Raw genomic sequence first — 15,723 nt, 5'->3', positions numbered from 1 at the left:
GAATCTAAATGAAGTTTCCTATCAATGACAGCTCAAAGTCTTATGAGACATTATGTCCAAAGACTCTTATTTTAACTCTGCAGCAAAGCAGATTTTTTCGTTTAGCATCCCAGGAATAGATATTTGGTTTGTTTTTTTTTTACTCCAAAGCAGAGAGTTTGCCAGAAATGCCAGCAAAACACAGCAACTGATCACAACAGGTTCGTTTAAAAGTCTCTTTAATGTATAGAATGCTTCATTTCCTGCCTTAAACCAGGGCAGTGTGAGGATTGGTAGCCCACATTACACTACATGGAAAGTTCCCATGACTATCTGATAATGGAAATGAAGCGGAGTAAAAAAGAATAAAGAAACAATTTTTTTAATGTGAAAACCTCTAGAAAACCCTTAATCTTCCACGAAGCCAGGAGCTTTCTGCAAAATTAACGACTACATTATTCCAATGAAACATTTATAAAGTGGCACAGACAAATGCAAGGGAATGTAGGCAAGGCACTTTCCCTGCCCCAGTGCTGTCCCACTCCCTGCTTTCCCTGGTGAGATGGCAGTGGTTCCTCGGGTGACCCTTGGTGGCAGAGGTTAGAGCTGGGGAACAGGCTCAGCTCTGGGTCTCCCATCCAAGGCTGGAGGGGGAGCAGCTGAGCCATCAGAAACAACATGCAAAGAGCCAAAATGTGCAGTGCACAAGGACAGGAAGATTAATTTTGGGCAGACTGTGGGGGTCACGTGAGGGAAAGAGAGGTTGGATGCAAAAGTTTACTCAGCAAATCAGAGTTCACTTTTCTCTTGGCAGTGGCTGTTACTAATAAAGATGTTTGTCCTCTCAGGCTGCTGGTTGGCAACTTTGCTGAGGCAAGAGTTTAACAGATCCTGGCCTTAGCAAGTGAAATTACCCTTGCACTGCCTTGAACTTTACTCCTTCCTTTCAGAATTTATGCTTTCAGATTTCCAGTTCAGCCTTACAGCTATTTTCCTTTCACAGTGATTTCTTTTCCCTCAAGAAACAAAGCAGTCCTTCAGTTATACCACCTTACAACAGTCCTGTGCAGCATTTCCTGCCCAGTGCTTTCTGACACAACCTTCTGGGAAAAGTCATTGACAACACGAGGAAAACTGCAAATCTCATGGCCAATTTTCAACTTATCTTTAAAAATCCTGGGTGACACAAACTGCTGAAAATCTAGTTAAAACAAAGGTAAATGGTTATGTCGCTCTTCGACTATTCCTATACTGAAAGGCGAATTTAAAAAGAAGAAATTGTTTGGCAAATACAGGGGATGGGTTCCATTCCTTCATCCCACCTACCCCTCACTGCTCAAGAGGTGAGAAGCACATGGAGAGGGGACATCAGCAAATATTGCTAGGCAGTACCTACTGTCTGTCACCTAAGAGTTAACTAGAAAGGATGTCTGAAGGAAAAAAATATCTTGATGGAGAGAATGCATGTTTTTACTGCTTTATCTAATTCATGGACACAGTTACAACCTTAGGCTGTAACCTCAGCCAATCCTATAGGGAAAGCATTTATTCTTTTATGATTTCACGCTTGGACTACAGCAATTGCCTCTTGCTGGACCTGCTGCTTTCTCTCTCTACATTCTGCAAGCTACTCAAAGTGCCACTGATCATCTCGTCTTTCAGTAATTATGCTATTCACACACAATTTATTCAAATTCATTTACAAAGACCTTCTTTACTGATGTTAGAGATCTTCAGAGTTTGGAACATTCCTTATTGTCTCTATTCAGATTTTTGGTATCTCCAGGCTGCATTTTCATACACATTCAGTGCTTAAGATCTTGTGGTTTTCTTTCACTTCCATGCTGAAATGAGAGCCCATGCCCTTCCAGAGGTCCCAAGGCAGAACCTTCTGCCCAGTTTACCACAGTAACCACGCTGTTTCCTCTGTGGTATGCTCATTTCCCCATGGGCATCCTTTCCCTTATCTCTACTACTTTACTTTTGACCTCTCAAGTCTGCCATGCTCCCCCTGCTCTAGCTCTTACTGACCCAAGTATCTGTGCACTTGCCATTTTCACTTTCCTCTTTCTCTCTTTGTTTTTGCAAAGCTCACCAATGTCACTTGGTATCACCTCTAGACTGCAATTCCCAAATACCAGTATTCTCCCTTTATCTCTTCTTAGGTTGTAAGTTTTTGCACAGTTCTGAGGTTCTATGAGCTGCATTGTCCAAAACTTCTTGTTGTTTTTTTTTTTTTTTTAACCTCTAAGCCCCCATGAGATTGCACTGTTTTGTTTACTAAGGTGCTTCTTGTACACTTTATTTTGCAAATTCCTTTGTCACAATTTTTCCTTCATTTTTCCCTCTTCATTGGGACATGTTAGACCACGCTAAGCACAGAATTCTGTAAATTTATCACTAAAAATCTATGAAACTACTCACAGGTCCAAAGCAGTGAACCAGCCCATGGAATTAGAATTAAGGATAGCTGGATATCTGTTGAATCAGAATTATTTTTCTACAAAAAATGCTAAACGAATCCTGATCAAAGACTTCATATTAAAATTTGGCATGATTAAGTTAGGCATCCAGTGGCAGGTCATGTCACTCCTGCTCTCTCAGGGACTTGTAAGCTGCTATGTTTGTGCTACATCAATAGCAGAGAACATAATTAACAAACAAATAACACAAAGAGAGTTTCAAAGTGATACCCAAAATAATTAGGCATTTACAGAAGGCCAACTTATGCCAAAAGATGAGCACCACTTCAAAGAAACTCCGTATCACATGGAACAGACACGGTCTGTTAAATAAATGAGTCTGAGGGTGTACACAAGTCATTGAAAGAACTGTGCATGTTCAGCCATGACCTGGAGCACAGGCATCCAAGAACTCTTCCAACAAGTATACAGACACAATCAAATATTTCTTCTGGAAAACACTGCTTGAAAATTATTTCTTTACTTCTAACACAGAGATACCAACATGATCAGTCTTTCTATAATTAATTATCTGCTTTTAATGTAGTCAAGTCTGTTATCACATAAAGCTGAATGAACACCCAATCAAAAGTTGGTCCAAAAAGCCTAAAGCTATTAAACAGACTTGGGATATGGGGGAGTTGTGGATAGCAGGAATGAAGGAGAGAGGTTTAAATGAGGAAAGAAAGAGAAATGAGTTGTTTTCATTGTATACAGACACATACCATCTACATTCAGTAACTGACCAGCCTATAAGTCTGCAAATACTTTACAGAATTTTCTATTCAAGAAATGCTCAGTATGGTTTACCATATTACTGACTGTGATAAGAAACTCTATGACACAAATAAGTACAATTACAGCCTGAAGACAGGAGGCTATAGAAGATGACAAAGATTGTACAGCCCGCCAGTGCTCCTTTCTCTACAGTGTGCTGATAACATAGAAAATATCATTCAAAATTATTGGATTTTAAATCTTACAATTTTTGGTCAGATGTCAGAATTCTGCCCCTTTGCAATCTTTTGATGCTGTGGTTGAGCAAAATGTTAACATGAAATAAGAAATGTATTAAACAGAAAATGGTGAGGAGTAAATATATCAGTAGTGGAACAGATGTAAGGACTCAAGGCTCTGCAGTCTCAGTCTTGACCTCTAGATGTACCACATTTATACTCCTGTAATCTCTCGAGCACAATCAAGGTAACTGGATGGCACATATCCCAAAGATAATCCTCCTAATCTTCCTTGCATGGCCGAGTAAAAAAGTTCATGGAGAGAAATCAATAAGTTGCACAGTGAAGAAAAGAACAGTTCCTTGAATCCTTTTCAGATGGATTTGTACACCCAGCAAGTCAAACAGCTGCTAAAGCTCAGGTTCCCTGGCTGCTGTGGTGACACTGCCTGGAATACTTCCCCTGCAGCAAATGCCACTGCCACCTGCATTTCTACTTTCTTCCCCCTTGTTCTTTGCTCAACAGCCATTCCAGTGGACTTTCAGAAGAATGGAGCTGCCATTAAAAACTGCTCTTCTGCCTGGTACAGGAGAAAAACCTCAGCCAAAGCCTGCCAGGGTGGTGAGTGGCAGAGGTGGTGAAGGGGCTTCCCAAGCGGAACAAAAATTATTGGGAGACTAAGAGCCTTGCTAAATGAGCTGTCATAGACTCAGGAGTTTGCAATCCAACCATCAGGGAGCCAAATCCTTAGAGAACATCAAAAGGGTTGCAGGAATCTTCTACCATTTCTGCTGTGAATGGATGGACCCATTTAAGGATTGTCTTAGATCTATTATTGAATGATACAGACAATTTCAGAAGTAAGTCTATGGTTAAAACAGTGATGTGTATTCAGACTGAGGCAAGGAAGAGGTGGGCATGCTTTGAGGCAACTAGGTGATAATCAAACAAAAAGAATACTTGGATCTGATAAAAGGCACCTATAGGAGATTCATATTGCCATGAATAAAGTACAGACTTCAACCCATTTCTAAGGCAATTGGATTTTTTCTTCTTTTGTTTTTGTTCACTCTTACCCTATACTTCCATTTATCTTGGTTACCTGAAAAATTTTACATTATTACCTATTTCACAAGATTGAAAATAGGTACAGAAATTGAAAATGATGAAAGAAGCTTTTTCCACACCATCTATTTTCAGAACTAAACTTTTTGAATTGCAGCAGGATACAACAAACAATGGATCTCTTGTATCATTAAGATTTTGTAGGAGGCATGAATGAATGCAGAATTAATCAATGCCTTCTATCATTTCTTAAAGGGAGATCATTATCAATGGCATTTATTTAAGAGAGATGGGAAGAGGACTCAGAATAATTAAATTATTCCAAATTGCAATAGTAAAATTGCCACAATTTATAGCAGTTTCCTTGCCTTGGTCAAAAATTTTGTTAACAATGTTTTTTGCTTAAACTCTCAGAATGAGCTAGTTCTCAGTTTTATTGTTACCCACATCAGAGCATGACTCAAATACCAGAACAAGGACCAGACCCAACGTACTGCTCCCTCTCTCCCTCTTCAAATTGCACTTCTCAAGGCAAGGGCAATCAGAGCTGCAGGAACTTGTGCAATACAAGTGTGCTGACAGTCTGGATGGGGCTTTAGCCTGTGCCCCTGGGTAGACTTGCCCTCCCAGCAGTGGCAGCTGAACCTCTGCTCCAGGCTGAACACAGCCCAAGGAGAATTGTTGGATCCCCTGGGACACTCCTGGATGCCTAACCAGTCAAGCTGACACACAAATGCTGTCCTGCTGCTCTTGGCTTGATTTTGGTATTCACTTCCTTTGGGCTCCTAACTTCTGATCTAGTTTTAGCAGCACAGAACAAGCAATTTTGTTAAAATGGAATACAGTATAAAAAACAGTTCAATTTTAAAACAACAGCTTGAAAACAGTGGTTTGAAAATTCCTCTTCTGTTCTGGGGAGCATACAAGCAACCTTTGATATGGTCTCACCAGCCTTTGCTACCACCTTTCCTGGCAGCAGCCAGCACTTGTCAAATGCAGGAGACAGCTGTGGGATTCCATGCAATGTCAGTATCAAACACAGCGTTAAAAAAAGAAAAAGATCTCTCAACAGCACAGAAGAAAGGTTAAAAAAATTTATCTGAATCCTGATGGCCCCCAATGGCTTTGCTGTCTGTACACACACAGAGCTATGATGTGTTACAAAAAGGTGATCTCAGTGGCACTCTGGAGCTGGAGACCAGAAATTTAACAGAAGTAAAGCTTGGCTGGAAGCTGTTTTTAGCAGCCTTTCACTCACAAGTGAGAAGGACTGTAGATATGTCCAAAGACACACTATTCTTTTCTAGGTTTCTCTTTGGCGATGCATTCGGACAAACACAAACACAAATGCAAAAAATATTTTAAAAAGAGAATAAATTCTTTGCAGATTTCCAACCTTTTCATATTGAAAGGAAAATGAGACATCAAAAACATTTTCTAACTATTCAGTCTAAAACTGTTAATTCTATCTATATATGCAAAATCATCATGAAAGGAAACTATGCAGCAAAAGAATAACATCTGAAGAACCCAGGCCAGTTCCCTAAGGCTACAGGTTGCATTTTGGCACAGCTCTCCTGATGTTCTTAGACACAGCCTTGACTAGTCTACAGCGTCTTCTGACTTGGCTACAGTTTTCCTTCCCTGTATGCAATCATTGCTCAAAAATTCTGTACAGAGACCACTTGGAAAGAGATTTTTTTGACACTTCATTTCATGCTGTTGAGAAAAATGAAATATAGCCTTTTATAGTCATGCTTCATCTCCTGGTTAGGCAAAATCTAATATTTAAAACTCTCTGAAACTCAGATCCTTCAAAAGCTATTGGTTTTAATCAATCTTAAAAAACATCCTTTGTAAATTCATCCATTCTGTTTATCTCCTACCACCATAAAATAAGTAGCTTCAAAATCACATGTTCTAAATCTACATTTAATGTGCCAGTGTCTTTGCTGATATCCTGTGTCTTTGCAAAGTTCCATGATCCAATTCTACTGTACTTGGATGATTCTCACTGAAGTATAGCACTGTGAAAAATTTCACAGCTGTGTTCTTATTTACTTCAGTATGTAAAATTTCTGTTGTAATGTGAAGGTACCAAATCACTTAAAAAAAAAAAAAAAAAGGTGTTTCTCAGAAAAGGTTAAAATCTTTCATATTCACCACTAATCTAAATGTATGTCTGGTTCCTGAAACTTTCAACTCTGCTTTGTGCAGATACCAAAGAAACATCTCCTGGAAGCATTGTCAAAATGTTGAAGAGAAAATATTTACTTTATTCCTCTTTTTGCCTGAATTAGGAAGAGCACAAAAACATCTTTTTCAAAATGACATAGTCAACCTGTTCCTAGGTAGCTATAGACTCTATCCAAAATGAAACCATTAACTTCTAATTTATTTATTCAGTCAGGCCTGGGGTAATCCACTTAGCAAGAAAAATATATAAAATAAACAAAAGCCATATTTTCCAAGGCAAAGAATTGAGCATGCAGCACTATTTCAAACAATCCAGACTCCATATGACAGAAATGCCAGGGAATTGTGACTGACACTTTATGAATGTGTCAGAAGCTCCTTGTTTACACTCTGCTTCCCTGCCTTGCTCCTTAATTGCTTATTTGTGTCCCAGTGCAGGGTTCAATGGGCTGCAGTCCCTTGAGGTGTCCATGTTTGGCATATTTTAACCTTCAAAACCTGGATACTCTCCTGATATTTTCCTGACTACAATTTCCCCCAAGAAAGCAAAAAGGCTGCCTTGAAGGCCTGAAAAATACAGAAATAACTTTGTGTTACTGTTGGTCTATATACCTATCTTTGACTATAAATTTCTTGATAAGATAGAGAGATATAGATATTTCTGTAGTGCTACTAGGAGCATATCCAAGTTTCAGATCTTTGTTCAACTAATACCCGAGGACTTGATCTGAGATTCTGGTAATATGTTGTACATTTAAAATTACTTCATACTACCATTTATATTGGCATAAAAAAAATCTAAGATTAAAATAATCTGATATTAGAATGTTTGCTTTATAACAATAACAGTAAAAGGAAATAAATTGTACTCTAATGTCCTTCCTTAGATGAGCAATTAATTAAACTAATACAATTCAAGGCATGTAAAGAAAACAAGTTCTCTGCTAAGGACGTGGTAGAATCACAGAGAATCACATGAAAAAGCAGGAACCTCATGAGACCTCTAGATCAGCTTCCTGCTGGGAGCAGGGTGAACTGTGAGGTCAGAGCTTGTTACTCAGGGTTTTATCCAGCTGGATCTTTCAAACTTCCCAGTTATTTTTCTTCAGGACTGCAGAAGCCTTCTAACTGTAAAGTCAGGAAATACACTGTGTGCAGCACAAAATATTCAACTGCATCAGTTAGACCATGTTTAAATTTCTGTGTTTAATTGCTGATTTACTATGGAAATACAGAAACCCTATCACTAGGAAGATATGGGACTGAAGAACCTCTCATCAAGTCTTGCAATTTCATGAAGCAGTAAAAGTCCATACTGGGATTCTTTAATGAAACAGAGAAACACCAAGTACCACAATTCTCTTCTATTATTATTCATGCTTATACCAGACAACACCATATGGAATTAAAATGTAATTGATTCTTGAAAGAACACTTGCTCTATATCTCTCTATTGCCATTGGGTGTATAGCATTGCCTCATGGAAGCAAAGCTCAAAAACTGTTGCAGTAACTGATGACAAATCAGCTGTTGTATGTTTATGAGTTTATGGTTTATGAGTAGTACATTAATGGAATAAAAATAAAAGTAGTATTCTAAATAAAAATAAGGATTCAAAAATCCTCCAAGGAGAAATCGTGAACTCAGAATAATGAGCTTTGAAAAAGAGCAGAACAAAACTAGTTTAAGTAGAAAGAGAAGATGACAAATGCAACAAGAGAAAGAAAAGCATGCACACTTACTTTTGGCAATGCATATTTTGGCAACTTCATCTGAACAAAGCCATTTCGACGGTACGACACGTAATACTTGGTCCTGTTTGCTGATGTTGTCTATAGAAAGGAGAAACAGAACTCTGTGACAGCTTATGTTAAATCTAAAGAACCTGAGCTGGAAGACTGTTTTGCATTTAAGCTGTAACTGAAATATGTAGTCATTACTTTTAATGCAATGTTTCAAAGTACCAAAAGGAATATTCCAAATAAACATCAGTGAAAATTGTCACCTCGCCACCTCTCCTGGACTTTCTAATCAGAAATGTAACACCAATGTGCTGGTATATAAATTGGCATAATTCCAACTAAACCTTTGAGCACCACCAGATGATATCAGTAAATAAAAGTCAGCCTTTGGCAACATTTCACTTTTTTTTTCACATTAAGATTCATCTTCTTTCTTTGACTTGGGAAATCCATTTAAAATCCTACCCTAATCTCACTATTTTTCTCCTAAATTTTTGTGTTTAAAAAGGAACATGATTTGAAAGACAGCCTATCCTGAAACATGAAAACTTGATTTGGCTTGGTAAAAATAAAGTTGATATATGACAGCAGGTCTATATGTCTGAATATTTTAAAGGGAACAAAGTATTTAATATTGTATGCATTTTTTTGTGGTATAAAGAATATGATGCCTTTTGGAATGTGATTTGTTAAATCATGATGGATCAAACCAAAAACCTCATCATTTGCTTAACTAGTGCTAAATAGCAGTCTTACCCATTTGTTCACAGGCTTTTTTTAAATGCATGTTTTAACATCATTCATTTAAATGACTGGAGATGATGCAAGTCAGAGGAAAATTGGACTTGAAGCACATGGTCGTGTCAAGCCTCACTGGTATTAAAGGCTGGCCTGCTTAAGAACAGCATTGAAACTTTAATCCTCCTACTAAAATCACCTCTGAAACTGTCTGACTGTCAGTGCAAATTGGGAAAAAAAATGAGCATTCGAAAGTTTCTGATTATTGTGGATATAGGCATACTAAAGAAATGTGGCTGAGATCTTCCTCTAAGATGGTAAAAATCTCCAAAATAGATTTGGGCCAGTGCAGACTGCAACACTGTGATTCACATCTGCACAGCTCAGGGAATGTGAACAATGCCAGGGACAGGGAGACAGTCTCAAACTTTCCTATCTTTTTGCACACAGGATTCTGTCCCATCCTCTTTCTGAAAGGCATTGCTGTGATATCATGGGTCGTCCCTGATCTGATTATAACTGATATAACTGTACTTTAGTGCAGTGGTAAAAGAATTTCCACAGGGTTTCAAATGTATGCTGTCTCTCAGATGTGGAGCTGATGTGTGCTTTCACTGGAACAGGTAAATGCTGTCCTGCCTCACACCTCTGGGGTGCTGTGCTTCAGATGTGACTACAGGATCCCAGAGTCACCTTCTATCCTCCAGTAATACAGATGTGGCTAACTGCAGACCAATTTAGCAATAAAATATACATTACATACTGTGGTTTACTGCAGAAAAGTCCAAAGGAAAAACACTAGAGATGTTTCACCTTTATGTGGAACAAAAGAGTATCTCATCTACTGGCACTGACATGTCTCAGATCTAGAGAGACCAAATTACCAAAGGCATCACTGAGGAGCAACTGTCCATTACCTATGTGTACATTTCCACCTTGCACTTCCATTTTGCGTCTGCTCATGTCTGTCATGAAAGGGAGTAACAGCTTGGGATGCAGTTGTACATGGCATCCAGCAAAGCAAAATGCTCGATGAGAAGCAGCCACTGTTTTGCTGAGCACAGCAATCTGGAAGTTTGCATGGTAAGAAGCAGTTCTCAGCATCTACACACTATGAAATGGATTTTTAGACTGTGCCTGGGGGGAGCCCACAGATGATAACAGCTTTGAGCAAAATGCATGCCATGAGTGCTAGATCTTATCTGACAAATGCCTACTTTAATCCAAAAGTTCTTCCCCACTGCCATTGTTTGGGTTTTAGTTTTGGGGTTTTGTTGTTGTTGTGTTTGTTTTTTTTTTTTTTTTTTTTTGGTTGGTGTGTGGTTTCTTGTGGGGTTGTTTTCTTTTTTTTTTTTTTTGCTTGGGGTTTTTGTTTATTTTATTTTCTTTAGTGTTAATTCTTCTAAACCATGCAGGTCCTTGAAACCACTACACCAAACATGAGAACAGATCCTACTAATTTACAGGTCCTTGTGGAAGAAACAGGCTCAAGGAGGGAAAGCTGGAAAGGAGCCAATCTGATGCACACTGAGGCACTGGTGGGGAGGTGTATCCATTGCCAAAAAAGAGCTTTCCTGCAAAACTCAGTAAATAAATAAGTCTTGCAACAAACAAATCTCATCAGAGAAAAATGATAGCTGAGCACTAAGGAAAGCACAAGCAACTTCCCTAGTAAAATCTAATAAAACAAAAAGGACATAACTGCTCCTTGAGAAGTTTGCAGCTCAGAGAGATTCAAACCACAACCAGTACCAAGCACTTAAAACAATACTTACAAGTGTGCCTGAGCTGTACTGGTGCCACATGGCTGACAAAGCTCCAGCCCATATTTCTGCAGGCAGGTCTTGTAATTTGGGAATGAAACAACCACAATGTAATTCGGACCACCATGAGTTGTAGACATGGCGCTTGGGGACATGGCTTAGTGATGGACTTGGCAGTGTTAGGTTTGTGGCTGGACTCGATTTTAAGGGTCTTTTGCAAACTAAATCATCCTATGATTCCATGTTAATTTGCTCCAAGCTCCCCAGCTATGGCAATTTTGCTTCCTAAGCATAGCCATGTTAGCAGTTCTTTCCTGGCAAAACCTCTTCAGAGGAGAATCCTTATGAAGAAGCTGTGCAACTACTTTGTCAGTGGTTGTCCTTGGATGTTCTTCCCAGGGAACATTTTTGTGTTTTGCCCTGGAAAGGACCTAGAAGAGCTTGTAATCACAGGAACACAAGGTTTGCATTTCACCTAACACACAAGAGTATTTATAAGAAGTAACACAATCTACTTGAAAATTTTCATACAGTTAAAGGGCAACTCATTGCACAAACTAAAGATGCTTTCTTTTTAAATTTATTTTTTTGTTTGGACTGATAAAGAAATGCTTTTTTCCATGTAAAAACTCATAAATCATCATTCATTAATTCCTCCCTGCTTGTTACAGTGTTGCTGCACTGTTTAGAACTTTATTTTTGAACTCCAAAATGAGCTGTCTCTCCCAAAAATGGCAGAGAAATATGAAGTACATATATACCTGAAGAAATATGTAGTCATCCTGCACAGTCAGGGAATCCCGATCAGTGCTGCCAGCAAATGGGACTGTCATTGTCTTATCAGAACAATTTTGAATCTGGCAAGTGATGTAGCGATAACCTGAGGGAAGAGAGACAGAAACATATGACAGGGCTATCAAGGGAAAAAGAAGCAAGCAGTATTAAATGCTATTCATGTAGGAAAAAGGCTGCCTTTGCCAGGTGAGTTAGTTGTAGAATTATTATATTAAACTCTCATACAAGACTTTTTCAATCTCCAGCGTACTGAGAACGTATTAACTGCTTACAGTTCAGATCGTTCCCTGGAGGCAGCCTGTTATTATCCAAATTTTGCTGGTCCAGAGAGATTAGGGGTTAGATGAATGAGCCATTCATGGGTGGGGATAATAGAAGGAGCCTCTTTTCTCACTTAACCTATGCACAGAGCCAAATTATTCACTTGGAGATATGGCAGCCTGACACAACATAACTGAAATCAATAGATCAACCCCAGTATAAAATTGTGATGAATGAGAAAAGAATCAGGCTCCATTTAATAGACAGCGTGCAGAATTTTAAAGCCTATTTTCAAAGCTCTGTAAGAATGTTCAGACACACTATTAGCACACTATTGGAATGGGTCTGTTGGGGCAGATTTATATATTCAGAGTTAATACCTTGCTGAAAAAGCTTAGACTGATTTATAATCAGAGAAGGCTATGGCCTTTCTCTTCCTCTCCAGTTAGCAGGGACTGTCTTCTCTCCCTGGATTCTTAGAACAGCACCACTGCATCTTTGATACAATCTGCTCTTATCAGAGACAGCAGAGCAAACAATCACTATCTTATACCAGCTCTGACTTAAAGACCTTCCCTGGGACTCTTAAAGACCTTCCCTAAGCTCTTGTACAGCTCATCCTTTGTCACAAGCTTCTGAGGACAACGTAGTCAAGTGACTTGCCCAAGCATAGTGAGGAAAATGTTATTTACACAATCTTGTGCCCAGATGACCAATGCTACCCATGCTCCAGGTACAGTGTGAGAGAGCAAATAATGTATCCCTACGAACTTCACTACTTTTGCAGTGTGAGGGCAAATGCATCCCACATTTAATGACTTTTCATTAGAGAAGGATAAACCAGTATACTGGATGCAATCATTTGTTTTAAAATCTGGATCTGTTTAAGAGGCAGTTAGAGTCAATCCAAGTTCTCCTGCTTATGTCCAAATCATCACCATGAGGATATTTGGTGCAGCAATGGACCATCTAAAGTCTTGCAGGTGTTCACAGTTCACAACATAAAAATTACATTTCTTTGTCATACAGGTAGTGCAAAGATGCTGTTTCCACTAAAATCACTGGCTATGCTTGTATTGACCCTAATTGCATAAAGTCAGTTTGTTGAGAATCAAGCCAGGAGGTATTTAATGAGAGTTTTTCCTTCTCTGCTATTTCTGTTAAATAATAAAAATAAAATAAAAAACCCCACAACAACAACAAAAAAAAGACAAATCAAAAACACCAAAACAAAACCCCACCAAAACTGAAACAAACAAAAAAGGAAGCAAGCAACCAGCCAAAAGAACCCCAATAACCAACCAACAAACCAACCAACCAACCACACTCCCCTCCAAAAAAGCTACCCTAAACCAAAACTAACCAAATGAGAAAAAAAAAAACCACCCAAAATCCACCACCAATCAAAAACCCCTTTCCATTCATCTTACATTGTCTCTAAAGAAAACACCTGATGGAGCTGTCACCATGTCTCATAAATCTCACTGCTAAACGATTTAGGCTTTTTTTAATTCAGATTTTAACATGGTAACTTTGATTTTTTAATAAGGCTATAATTAAGAAAAGCTATGGGAACGGAGCAAGTTAAACTGTGCATTCTTAAATGCACTCACTTTTAGGCTGCACAGGAACTTAGAGTATCTGATTCAAGGAATTAAATTATCTTTCATGAGTATGATATGTAACAAGAAACTATACAAGCTTTTCGAATCATGGTGACTCTTTAAGCACATTCTGACTACTAATCTGCTTTTCCATTTATTTTCCTTTTGAAGTTTCAAAGTGCACTGGATACTATAACATGAGGAAATTCTGAGAGATGGTGGCTGTTACTCTAGACCTGACACGTGCAATGATTCACATTAACAGACACTTACCCAGCACTAACACTCCATTGCCAGTTTTATTTGCAAATCAGGAAAAACTGTTCAATGTTCAAATGCCAGGATAAATTGCACTATTAATGGACATTATCAACAGAGCTTAGCATCTTGACATCAATTCCTCTTAAAGTGAAAAACAAGTAGATTTAAATTACACTATATTTTTATATAACAGGACAGTTTCGCTGAACACAAATAAACAGCGAAAGAATCTGACTTGCACATTTTCTTCTCTGACTACTTTTAAAAACAGTCCAAAAAGTACCTCTAAACCAAAGAGAAATAACTATATACTAGTGTATCAATTGATAACATTTTCATTTGCATACCTCCACTGGGGTCCTGGATTTCCATATGAACTAAATCAAGGTCCCCGTCAACTCCAGCAACAGCCCTAAGAACATAATATAATCAAGTTATGTAGAGCCAGCTACAGAATAGTAATCATGTGGATGGAAGAAAAGAGAGGATTTCATACTAACCAGCTTTAGAATTCTAGCTGGTAATAAAATAAACCCCATTTATAATGTCCTATTACTAACATCTATAAAGAAATTTTTTTTTTCTACTTTACATTATGGTTTTCTTAAATTTCTTTAGAATCTCTTCTACTAAAAAAAATGCATACAAATAGAATCAATTAAAAAAAAAAGAATAGAAAGATGCATGAAATTAGGAAAAGACATTCATAATCATAAATTGATATATACACACACACAGAATATGCAGACACTCACATGCACTGGCAAGCTCTCTAGCATCTTTTTACAATTATGTTTAACATTTGAGACTACAAAGCAGATTTAATGCTAAAAAAGAGTTAGATTCTTATTAGAAGTTAGGTTCTTATTAGAAATATCTTAAACTTGACACATGGTTTCCATAACAAATTGATATGTCTTTGGTTAGCATATTCAAGAGAAGAGTACATTCTGCTTTGACAAAGAAAGTGAAGAATAATTTTGAGAAAAATATCCTGAGAAGGAAATTCAGTCAGAGGTGATCAAGGTACAGTTTAACTTTGTAAAGGTGTAACGGGAATAAAGGATGATTTCCTCCCAATATCTCTCATGTCAAATATGCTCAGCCAAAAGATGAGTTTTTTGCCCTCAGGGCTTCCACCCCAGCCTGGGAATGGCAGCCCCAACTGTGCTTTTTTCTGGCCCTTCTATTGTCATTAGTCAGGCAGATTCTGCAGAGACAGCTTTGAGCTGGCAGTTGGGCTGTCACAACGTGAAGCAGAGTCCAGCCCCACTCCCACAGACTCATCACTTTCCTCAAGGCCCTTTGATGGCAGGGCAAGAGTCATCGAGTCAGAAAATGTGAGCTGAAGACATGCAAAGGAGATACATTGAGTGATAAAGTGCTGCTGGATGCAGATATTAAAAAGGTCCATTAAGATGCTTAAGAGAAAATTATCATTTGATACAATTATTAACAATCAAATGCAACAAAGCTATACTTTGGACTGGAATTACATCATTGTTTAATGATTTTAGTAGCAGTGATTTATGAGGAGTGATTTAGGAGCAGTGATTATGAGTTAAAGCTCCGACTCAGTAATTGGTGACTCCTCAGGAGCACAGGCCAGGGGGAAGAAACTGGATGATTTCCACTGCTGCATAACAACCAGAAATAATCACATATGCTGTTTTTCCCTAATAAGATAAATGATCAGTCCAAAGCAGGAAAGGGAGGGGGAGAGATGAGCCCCCTCCAAGCCATAAGATGTCAGAGAAACTTATAGTGGGATTTTTTTTTAGCAAATGCATGGAAAAATCTTGTATTTATTAGGAATTTGATCTCTCAAACACAAATTATTTTAGCATTTTGGAGGCAATACATTAGGTTAGAGAAGATTTTAGATCCACTGAGGTCTGATG

At 38.2% G+C, this 15,723-nt stretch overlaps 1 protein-coding gene across 1 annotated transcript in view; it reads right to left on the bottom strand.

Annotated features, from left to right (window-relative positions):
* SORCS2 (sortilin related VPS10 domain containing receptor 2) overlaps positions 1-15,723 on the bottom strand; it is a 523,925-nt gene that overhangs the window by 73,916 nt on the left and 434,286 nt on the right. Inside the window, exons 6-8 of the mRNA XM_041402743.1 lie at positions 14,170-14,234; positions 11,663-11,781; positions 8,401-8,490 (exon numbers count right to left, since the gene is read on the bottom strand). Of these exons, the coding sequence (XP_041258677.1) occupies positions 8,401-8,490; positions 11,663-11,781; positions 14,170-14,234 (274 nt within the window). The remainder of the gene's footprint in view (positions 1-8,400; positions 8,491-11,662; positions 11,782-14,169; positions 14,235-15,723) is intronic.

Source organism: Onychostruthus taczanowskii, unplaced genomic scaffold (assembly GCF_017590055.1).
Source record: "Onychostruthus taczanowskii isolate IOZ18803 unplaced genomic scaffold, ASM1759005v1 scaffold2, whole genome shotgun sequence".
NCBI classification, from domain to species: Eukaryota; Metazoa; Chordata; class Aves; order Passeriformes; family Passeridae; genus Onychostruthus; species Onychostruthus taczanowskii.
Note: the sequence above shows the minus strand (reverse complement) of the source record. Positions and strands in the feature narration are given on the sequence as shown.